Source organism: Pithys albifrons, chromosome 19, assembly GCF_047495875.1.
Source record: "Pithys albifrons albifrons isolate INPA30051 chromosome 19, PitAlb_v1, whole genome shotgun sequence".
Lineage (NCBI taxonomy): Eukaryota > Metazoa > Chordata > Aves > Passeriformes > Thamnophilidae > Pithys > Pithys albifrons.
In genome coordinates this window covers 12,902,354-12,913,326 of record NC_092476.1, presented here as the reverse complement: position 1 = coordinate 12,913,326, position 10,973 = coordinate 12,902,354, and the positions used below count along the sequence as shown (strand labels likewise).

At 41.9% G+C, this 10,973-nt stretch overlaps 1 protein-coding gene across 1 annotated transcript in view; it reads left to right on the top strand.

Annotated features, from left to right (window-relative positions):
• The first annotated feature begins 2,765 nt into the window (after positions 1-2,765).
• Positions 2,766-10,973, top strand: part of GLP2R (glucagon like peptide 2 receptor) — a 38,601-nt gene continuing 30,393 nt past the window's right edge. Inside the window, exon 1 of the mRNA XM_071573574.1 lies at positions 2,766-2,870. Within this exon, the coding sequence (XP_071429675.1) occupies positions 2,766-2,870 (105 nt within the window). The remainder of the gene's footprint in view (positions 2,871-10,973) is intronic.

The window sequence follows — 10,973 nt, the reverse complement described above, 5'->3', positions numbered from 1 at the left end:
ACAAGGATTCAGTATTTGTGAGCTACACACGAATCCTCTGTGCATTGGCACTGCTTCTAGACAGCATTATCAACTGCCCAGCAAGTGGGGGAACAGGACTGGTGCCAGGGAAGGAAGGAGGGAAGTCCTTCTAAGGATTAAACATATACCTGTGTTTCTGTTCCCATAAGTAATCAGTATATGGCTGTATTCAAACATATTTTGAGGCCTGTGAAACTCTGATACCCTCTGGTTGACCCCTGCAGTCTAAGAGACTTCATGGAGACAATTTCCTGCTCATGCCCTAGCAATGTTGGCACCGCAACTTTCAAATCAATTCTTCATTTAAGAATGCTCTGTACAACATAAGAAATCTATTGCACAAGCATTTATTGGTTAGTTCTGTCAAACTGTGAGAAAGGAAAGAAAATAAGAGAGTAGAAAATAGATTAGCTCGGCCTTCCTACAAAGTGTCATATGCAGTGATTTTTGCTGGAGTAAAGTTGAGAGGGCATGAGGATGGGCAGCTATGGTGAGCATTCAGCAGTATGACTGTCCTCGCTTACAGCGTTCTAGTAAAAATTCTGGACAGAAACTCAGAAATTCAAACCCCACCTGTGCCTTTTGTCTGTACCACCTAGGGCTAAAATTTATTAGTGTTATTGCAAAACACCGTGGTCTCCGGCTCTGACCTAGTCCCAAGAAGCACTACTTTTAGACAGAGATCTCAGAGTTTCTTCAGGTTTAAACTTCAGATGATTTTTAGAAGTGAGCAGGTAAAAACTAACTACTTGTAGATGTGAATAACTATAGAACAGCCTCAGCTGCTGAGTGTTATCTATCAGTGGAGAAAATGAGGGGACTTGCATGCTTGTATGCAAGTGATGCAGCGCAGTCTGTGTCCTGAGGAAATTAGAGAATCACAGAATGTCCTGAGTTGGAAGGGACCCATAAGGATGATGAAGTCCCAGCTGCCAGGCTGGATGCATTTCCACTCCTAAGAGCACTTCCACACCCCATGTCCAGGTACTCTTTTTACCACATCCAGACTTTATGTAAAGATGAGACACAGGTGTACATCATGCTCTTCCACTTCCTGGATTCCTCCAGAAGAGAGTTTTGTCACGTGTGTAGAGAGAAAGTCAAGTCCCACTGGTGGCCAGGGTGATGGGGTGTGCTACAGGGTGTATCTGCCACACTGTTTGGGTCTAGCCTGGGTCTGTCATTGAAAATGGGGCTACTGCTGGCCTTCACAGTCCCAGAGTGGCACTTCTGCCTGTTCTCCAGCTTAGCTGCTCACGCCTGGGGGTCCTGGCCAACAGCAAATTAAATATGAGTCAGCAGTGCCCTGGCAATGCTGGTCGGCTGAGGGAGGGCATTGTCCCACTCTGCTCTGCCCTGGGGCAGCCTCACCTGAAGTTCTGGGGTCAGTTTTGGGTGACAGCTAAGAAAGATCTAAAACTATTACAGAGTGTCCAAAGAAAGGACACAAAGATGGAGAAGATCCTAGAGGGGCCATACAAGGAGTAGCTGAGGGAGCTGGGGTTGTTCAGACTTAGGGAGACTGAAGTGAGACCACCTTGGGGTCTGCAGCTTCCTCCAGAGAGGCAGTGGAGGGGCAGGCAGTGATCTCTCCTCTCTGTGCTAGTGACAAGATCTGAGGAAATGGTTGGAGTTCTGTCAGGGAAGATTTAGGTTGGATATTAGGAAAAGGTTCTTCTCCCAGAGGTTGGCTGAGCACTAGAACAGGTTCCCCAGAGAAGTGATCCCTACTCCAATCCTGCCAGAGCTCCAGAAGAGTTTGGACAATGCTTCTTTGATTCTGAAAAGAACACGAGCCATCCTTCAATGCAAACAACCAGAACTTTCATTTCTCTTGGAAACAGATGAGACAACATCCTTTGGACTCTCCATACTCCCAACTCAAAGCATGACAATTGTAAGCTAGAAGCTAGATCCTAAAATGATTGTATTATAAATTATTTTATTTTCTTAACCTCTGTAATACAATGCTTTATTAATTTAGTCAATCTTTTCTCTACAACTAGAAAAATGGCAAACAATTTTTTGAAAATTAAAGCTGAAATTCTTTGTCAGCTTCTACAACCTGGAACTAAAACTGTGAAACACCCCCCTGTCCCCCCCAAAGTGTCACAAGAAATGTAGAAAAACTTGAACTGCTGGTAACCAAATTTTTTGCTCATTTGGATTCTCCCTCATTCTGTAGTGGCTGTGCATATTTGACAAGACATGCTCAGAAAGCATAAAACCAGTTATTATTTACCTCCTTTCTAAGAGCCAGTTAGAGCCAGCAAGCTCCCTACACAAAGTTTTTCTGTGTTCTAAGGCATTTTTAATGTTTTTGTGAGCTTTGTATAAATATATGCGTGTATTTATGGAGCTGGATTTCATTCTGGCAAAACCACTGGCAAAACTCCCAAGGAGCTTCAAGGGAACAGAATCAGCCCCTTAATGTTTTAATAGCTTTCTGACTTCTTATTGGTTAATAGACAAGCTACAGTAAGCAAAGTTGCTGTGAAGTTTAGAGTAAGCTCTCTCTGCCTTTAATCAGAAAAAACACAAACATAGTTGGAGTCTAGGAAGCCTAGACAGTTTAGGACACTTCCTCACTTATTTGTAGAGAACATTCATGTAACAGTTGCACTCATAAAAGAAGATTCTTTTGCCATCTTTTCCCCCATTTTTTTTTTTTTTGTGCAGGACAGAGTGACACAGTTGATCTATATTAGAGTGAAATAGCAGCATTTTGGGGGAAATTTATTAAAATGGGCACGGTGACGCTTTTTGGTCTCTATTCCAGCATGGGATTCTGGAGCAGACTATCTCCCACATCTGCCAGCTCTGTCATGATATTGTTTCTTGTGAAACAGGTAAGTTAATTCAATAATTAATAATGGCCAGTATTAAAGTGGATTCCTACCATGTAACATTTTAATCTTCATAAACAGCAGATTTGTTTAAAAAAATTCTGACATAAGTTATTTTTATTACAAATTAGTCATAAGAAATGTTGTCTGAAAAGCTGTAGAGTTTTATATTAGAACTCACTCTGACTAGGCAATTTATTACAATTTTCTTTTATCGAACCTCATTCCCAAAGTGAATAAATTGTGTGTACAACCACTTATGCAATCTCTTTTCATACCAATATTGATCAGTATTGAATTATATTTGATTTTCAGTTTTCCTACCAGATACCAATATTATTGTGAATCATGTTTATTTTTGACTGTATTTTCTCTGTTCTAAAACAAGCTTTGCTTTGTTTCTGGCATTACTTATTAGTCTTTCTCTTGTATGAGGGGTGAGCATTGAATCTCCCATTTGTGACATCTGGTCTTACTTGTTTCATTCAGCACCTCATTTTCCTACAGAAGGCTAGTAAATCTATATGTGAGTTCTACTTTTATTTCTTGTAGAGATCCACTAAATTATTCATTAGTTCTTTTTTTGCTAAACCCCTTAAAATTCTGAATGCTTACTTGTTTCTTCTATGTTGCCTTATAATTTGGAAGTTTCAGATATTTAATGATAAAATATCTCATGAAATTTGCTTCAAGGAAATTTTCACTTAGATTTTTAATAATTATTATTTATTTATTAATTTTTTATTTGAATAAATTTTAAAAATAATTAGTATATGTGGCAAATTTCAATTCAACCCAATAAAATTCACACACAGATTTAGGGTACATTTCTGTGAAATAAATATACACAGGCATTAGTACAATCAACATATTTACTCTAAGCTGAAAGCTATAAAGTATTTCTATCCACTCATTCTCCACTTTTCCAGCTTTCTAAGGATGTAGGTTTGCTTCTGTGTGGGCTGGAGAGACCATTACTCTGTTTTTAGCTCTTTTATGAAGAAAAAGCTACTACGAGACACAATTTCCCCCTGCTTTCCCCAACCCCCCTACCCCCCCAGCCTCCCCAGCCCCCCCTCCTTCCCTTTGTAGAACTGAAATAACTCTCAGGCATGTGACACACCTTGTCCAAAGCACTGGTTCCATCAAAACCAACAGAAAATCTCCCAAGTATTTCTGCGAGATCAAAACATCACAAAACTATAAATAATAGTGATTTTTTTTATCACAGTGGTTCTTGCAACTTGTTTAAAGAAATGCATGCTATATATCTTTCTATTTTATTTTATAAGAAAGAAGAATTTAATGGAATAACAGTAATAAATCACTTTATCTGTATTCTCTAGCCAAAACCTCTATAGATATGAAAAATAACAAACCAGGACCACGGGTGAAAGAATAAGAAAATATTCAAGTTTTTTATTTCTAGTTTATACCTGAATTGAAGGGTTTTTTCTGTCCATAACAGCATACTCTGAATTGACAGAAACATTGCACTTCACTGCTAGCTTAGTATAAGAAATTAAAAGGGTGAAATCCTGATTATACTGTAGTCAATTATGAAAAATTTAACTTTAAATCAGTCTGAAACCATATATAATCCATTTCCTAAATGAAACTTTCAGGCAGCACTTTCTGCTGCATCTAACGTATTTTGAAACAATAGCGTCATCTTGGTGCAGTTGTGGGCTCTGATAAACTAAATAAATTACTGATCCTTCCAGGGAATTTTGACTAAATTTCAGTATAGGTCATCTTTGGTGCAAGCAGGGTTTCAGGTTCATGGGCTGAAGTGGTTCCTTTAATACCAGCAAAAGTTCAGACAACCTGAAATGAAGAGATGTCTGAAAGCTTTCTGAGCTTCTGTCTTGGATGCTGGAGTTTACTTTCTCCTGAATCAGAAGTCCTGTTTAAATGCAGTGGCTGAATGGCAAGTGAAACAAAACTGAGATCAAAAGCCATGCAGAACTGTGTGTTGCCACTGCTTCAGATCGCAGGAAAATTACCTGAAAGTTTGTATTTCTACTATCGAACATGCACTGTATCTAAATTTTTATAGCACTGAGTAACCCAAAACTTAGATCATAATAAAACTGTGCTGGGATTTGTAATCGTGATCTGTATCAGCTGCAGACAGCTATTTCTTTGGTCTTCTCAGAACACAGCCACAGCACCCACAGCCCAGCCCTGGAAGTGTTGATGGCCAGGCTGAATGGGACTTGGAGAAACCTGGTCTAACAGAAGGTGTCCCTGCCCATGGGAGGGGGTTGGGACAAGATGGTCTTGAAGGTCCCTTCCAACCCAAACCATTCTGTCCTTCTGTGATTCTATGACTTGGCCACCTCCTACACGGCAAAATCAGGAAAAGCCCCCACAATCTCAGAAGTGATTTCAATACTTCTCACATTGACACAGACTGTAAACCAGCCTCTTCCTGAGCAAACCTGTGCCCGTCTCTGAAGAACCATAGAGACATAGATGTAAGGTACAGAGGCAAGCCTGTCTCTTCGACTTGTTGTTAACTCCTTTTCACTTAGTTAAACAGACACAGAACATCAAGGTGTCTCACTTCCTTCATTTTTCCTTCCCTCTAAAGGCTAGTACCATATTCCCAGCCCACATGATTTGTCTTCTAGTGGCAGTTTAGTGGTATCATACAAGATTCCCATTCTTGTGGCTCAGATCCCAAGGGAAATTACATGAACTTAGTCAGGGAAGGTTTAGACTGGATATCAGTAAAAGGTTCTTGTGTTGATTTAAAGGTAAACCGGCAGGAGAAACAAACCCAACACAAAAGAGATTGTAAGTTAGAGTTACAATTTCACTATTATATAGTGTAAATATTACACTAAATCCAAGGACACAAAGAGAAATTAGTTTTAACCCACAAACCCGAGAACTATAACCCAGCACCCTGAGGCACAAACACAATGGTGTTCATTAGCCCCTATGCTGAACCCCACGTGGTTCCCTGAGTCCAAAGGAAAAAGAAGGGAAAGAAAAACCTGTTGGTGCAGATGATGGTGCCAGTCTGGTTGAGAATGGTGGTAACAGTCCTGTCAAGGTCCTCCTTTGGATCTGACAAATGGTCCCAGAAGTCCCCAGATCCCAAGGTTATAATACGCTCAGGTTCAGGTGGGACTTCCCAGTCCCTCCCCCAGGGCAGGGAGTTCCACAATGGGTGATCTGACTCTGTGAGTCAGGGGGTACTTTTGGAATATTTGATGGCCTATTAGCAGACATGACCCCTCAGGTGGGTGTGGAGGTGCTAACGACCTCCTGGAGGGGAGTTATCACAGGTCCTCTCTCCCAGGCTTCTTTCCCAGCCAGCTCCCAGCCTGAGGGGTCCAGTGTGCCCTGGGCAGCTGCTGCAAATGGTTCATTGTTAACAGTTCATGGGAAATGACAGAGGGTTTTGAATACACAGCTTTGGTCACACCCACACAGTGATAAACTGGTCCTGGCTGCTGAACTAGGACAGTTCTTCACTGTCATGAACAGTGATAGGACCTGAAGAAACAGCATGAAGCTGAGTCACAGAGGTTTAGGCTGGATATCCAGAAAAGGTTTTCACCCACATGGTGGTTGAGCACTGGAACAGGGTCCCCAGGAAAGTGATCACAGCACCAAGCCTGTCTGAGTTGAAGAGCCTGTCTGAGTTGAAGAGCCCGTCTGAGTTGAAGAGCCCGTCTGAGTTCAAGAAGCATTTAGACAATGTGCTCAGGCACATGGTGAGATTCTAGGGATGGTCCTGTGCAGGGCCAGGAGTTGGACTCAATGATCCTTGTGGATGACCTCCAACTTGGGACATTCCAAGATTCTCTGTTTCTCACAGAACAGTGAATAACTCTCAATGCAGCTAACATAGAAAAGCCTTAACAGAATATTCCACCACTGAAAACCCTGAAGTCTTCTGCCTAGGGCAATTGCATTAAGCCTTTTCAAGCCAAGAAGGGAAAGAAAGCTGATTTCCCTCATTCCCAGGCACTTCCAGTGTTCTTCGGTCTTTCTCTACATATATGTCCTCTCTCCAGAGAGAGTGGAAGCCAGTGCAGACTAAATAGCCACGTACAAAAAGCAAACTTGCTTTTTTAAGTGATTTTTATTCGTAGTCCCTGTTTAAGTACCTGATGATCAATTAACAAATCGCTTCCTTTCAAGTCATCATGGTTTGCTGTTGAAAATCTGCTTCATTTCTCTGGGGATTTGTTAGTCTTTCAAATCAGCAATTAAAGTCACTTCAGCACTTTCCTTGCAACACGCATATTTATCACCTTTTTTTTGTTTTTGAGGTATGACCATCAGACTTAGTCATATTAGCCAGCCAGAGTTGCACTAGGGACAAGTACTACTCACTAATATTGTCTTGTACTCCTTTTCAATATCTTCCCTTATATGTACAACTCCAGAAGTGTCAATATACTTCTGTACTGCAACATTTAGGACATTAGGAAAAAGTTCTTCACAGAAAGGGGGATTGAATATTGGAAAGAGCTGCCCAGGTAGGTTGTGGAGTCACTGTCCCTAGAGGTGTTTAAGGAAAGACTGAATGTGGGACATAGTGCCATGGTCTAGTTAACGTGGTGGTGTTCAGTCACAGGCTGGACTTGATCATCTCAGAGGTCTTTTCCAGGTTAATTGATTCTATGGTTCTGTGATTTTCAACTGGTGGCTCATGTCGCTTCATTTCCACAGCTAAATGCAAATTTTAAAAAAGTCCTGACATACATCCTCCAGCTGTGGCTTCTACAAGAAAAACACTGCATTAAGTTTATAATGGTGCATGCACTGCCAAAGGGTTCATGTTTCTCTGTGGCCTAAATGGTCCTTATTCCCCCCTGCCATGGGCACAGGGTCACCTTCCACTAGACCAGGTTGCTCCAAGCCCCACCCAATCTGGCCTTGAACATCCCTTTTAGAGATGTGGCATTCACAGCTGCTCTGGGAAAACTCTTCCATTCTGATTAGTAATTTATTTTTGTATATGTTCTTCTAAGTATATTTAGAATTAATTTTTCAGATCAGCTGACAGCTCTTAACTTATTTGTCAGCTGCAGTTGGTTGTACGTAGACTGGATTCTTCTTCATTAGAGAGTTTATGGTAGGAAATCAAGCATCTCACAAGTATTTACATGAATGGTGACCAGGTATTGGCTATTTGATTATGCCTGCAGCTTTGAGAAAATATAATTTCCATAAGGAAATTCCATAAGGAAGTGCTGTGGAACTTTTGTTTAGGCCTAAACTGCTCCTTTCTCACTCTGAGTGAACTTCTTCATGACTATGGGTCAACCTCATCTCCAGGAACAGCCCCAAACAAGCAGTCAGGTTGCCATTGTGAGGCGTTCTTTGTATTTCCTTAGCTGTTTAATGCATTTGTTTATTAGAAACTGAAGTGTTCTCCCTTAAACTCTGTCTTTAAGTTGTGTCTACAAATGCGTCATCTCCATGTCTCTGCCTCTTCAAATGAGGTTCACTGACCCATGAGTGCCTGAAAGATCTCCCCTGGCTCCCAGCATTTTGAGGCCTGCATGAGGGAAAGGTCAAGATGCTTTTTGTTTTGGAAACATGCATTCCTTTCTCATGGCTGTTGTAAATATTGTCTCCTTATCTTACAAAGCCATCAGAGGAAGAATAATTACAGTCTTTCTATTTCCTGTAACTTCAGGTAGGGTGTCTGGAAATTAGCTGAGAGACTAAAAGCAGAGTATTTTACACAGTAAAAACATGTATGAAATAATGATCCTAGGTAAGAACTAGCTCACATTGTACATTTTTCTCGTTTTGATTTCTTTTCTTCATTTTAAAAACCCCATAGGTTCAAAGGAACAAAGGAACAGTGAAGTTCACAGCCATACGTTTTTCTGGTTATAAATCTGAGCCCTGAGCACATCACCAAGCTCAGACAAGTGCAGGACAACCATGCATTTGGGAAAGGCAGTTCCAAAAAGGGTCTAGTCCAGACCAAAGGAAACTGACTTTTCCTGGAGAACTGAACACCATGCTTTGGAAGAAGGATTGTTTTAGAAAACTACATTTTGTTTGGTTTCAAAAATTTGCTCATTACAATTGGTAACATTTTCAATGAGCAATGAGGTTTTCATTTTTGGTGACTTACAGGGGCAGTGTTGATGACTGCTGGCCTGCCTCTGGCCTCTCAAAGCCCTGGCTTCAGGAGACTGCGGGGGCTTATCACACAGGCTGTTGTTACTTTCCCTGGATAAATAATGATCAGGTCATTGTGCTAATATTGAACTATAAGCAGCATCTAGCATTATTCTTTTTCCACTGCTTGCTTCTAATTGATAATTTCTTCATCAGTCCAAATCACCTATGAATTTTGCATTTAATTCTTCTATTTTTAGCTTTTCTAAACAGTAGTTAACAGCTATGGCCCTATTAAAGGCCTCTGCAGTCGGAGTGTTGTATGATAAAGATGTGCCAGAGAGATGGATGGTGAAATAAGCTGCTGGTGAAATAAGTGGTCTTTGAAGTGTTGGACATGAGTACAGAATGCATTAGAGGAAAGGAGTTAGTACCTAAACAGCAAAGATTATTCATTACTGTTACTATTTTTCTGTATTACTTAACCAGGTGTGCTTGATTATCTCTAAATATACTCTAAAAATAAACAGACATAAAAATTATCATCAATCAGATTCCTAAATTAAACTAGCAGAAACATAAATCCACAGGAAGTATTAGCTGACCTTGACACAAGTTGATTGTAAAAAGACTGGAAAGACTAGAAAGTTTCTTGAGATCAGCACACATTTTCTACAGTAGAGGAATGAATGCCAATGTTTTTGGGCACCCTCACAGTTCCAAACAAATAAATCATAGAATCATAGAATCATAGAATCGATTGGGTTGGAAAAGACCTCCAAGATCATCGAGTCCAACCCTTGGTCCAACTCTAGTCCATTTACTAGATCATGGCACCCAGCGCCACGTCCAATCTGTGTTTAAAGATCTCTAGGGATGGTGAATCCACCACCTCTCTGGGCAGTCCATTCCAATGCCTGATTACTCTCTCTGTAAAAAATTTTTTTCTGATATCCAACTTAAATTTCCCCTGGCAGAGCTTTAGCCCGTGCCCCCTTGTCCTATTGCTGAGTGCCTGGGAGAAGAGACCAGCCCCCACCTGGCTATAACTTCCCTTCAGGTAGTTATAGACAGTGATGAGGTCACCTCTGAGCCTCCTCTTCTCCAGGCTAAACAACCCCAGCTCCCTCAGCCTCTCCCCACAGCACTTGTGCTCCAGTCCCTTCTCCAGCCTTGTTGCTCTTCTCTGGACCCGCTCTAGCATCTCAATATCCTTTCTGAACTGAGGGGCCCAGAACTGAACACAGTACTCAAGGTGTGGCCTCACCAATGCAGAGTACAGGGGAAGGATCACTTCCCTGGTCCTGCTGGTCACGCTATTTTTGATATAGGACAGGATCTCATTGGCCTTCTTGGCCACCTGGGCACACTGTTGACTCATGTTGAGCTTCCTGTCAATTAGTACTCCAAGGTCCCTCTGCCTGGGTGCTCTCCAGCCACTCTGTGCCCAGCCTGTAGCGCTGCAGGGGGTTGTTGTGGCCAAAGAGCAGGACCTGCACTTGGCCTTGTTGAACTTCATCCCACTGGAATCAGCCCATCTCTCCAGTCTCTCCAGATCCCTCTGCAGAGCCCTCCTGCCTTCCAGCAGGTCGACACTCCCTCCCAACTTGGTGTCATCAGCAAATTTGCTGATGATGGACTCAATCCCCTCATCTAAATCATCAATAAAGATGTTAAACAGGACTGGACCCAACACAGACCCCTGGGGAACACCACTGGTGACTGGGCACCAGCTGGATGCAGCTCCATTCACCAGCACTCTCTGGGCCCGACCCTCCAGCCAGCTCTTAATCCAGGAGAGGGTACACTTGTCAAAGCCATGGGCTACCAGCTTTTTCAGGAGTATATTATGGGAGACAGTATCAAAGGCCTTGCTGAAGTCCAGATAGACACATCCACAGCCTTCCCCTCATCCACCAGGTGGGTCACCTGATCGTAAAAAGAGATCAGGTTGGTCAGACAGGACCTACCCCTCCTAAACCCATGCTGGCTGGGTCTAAT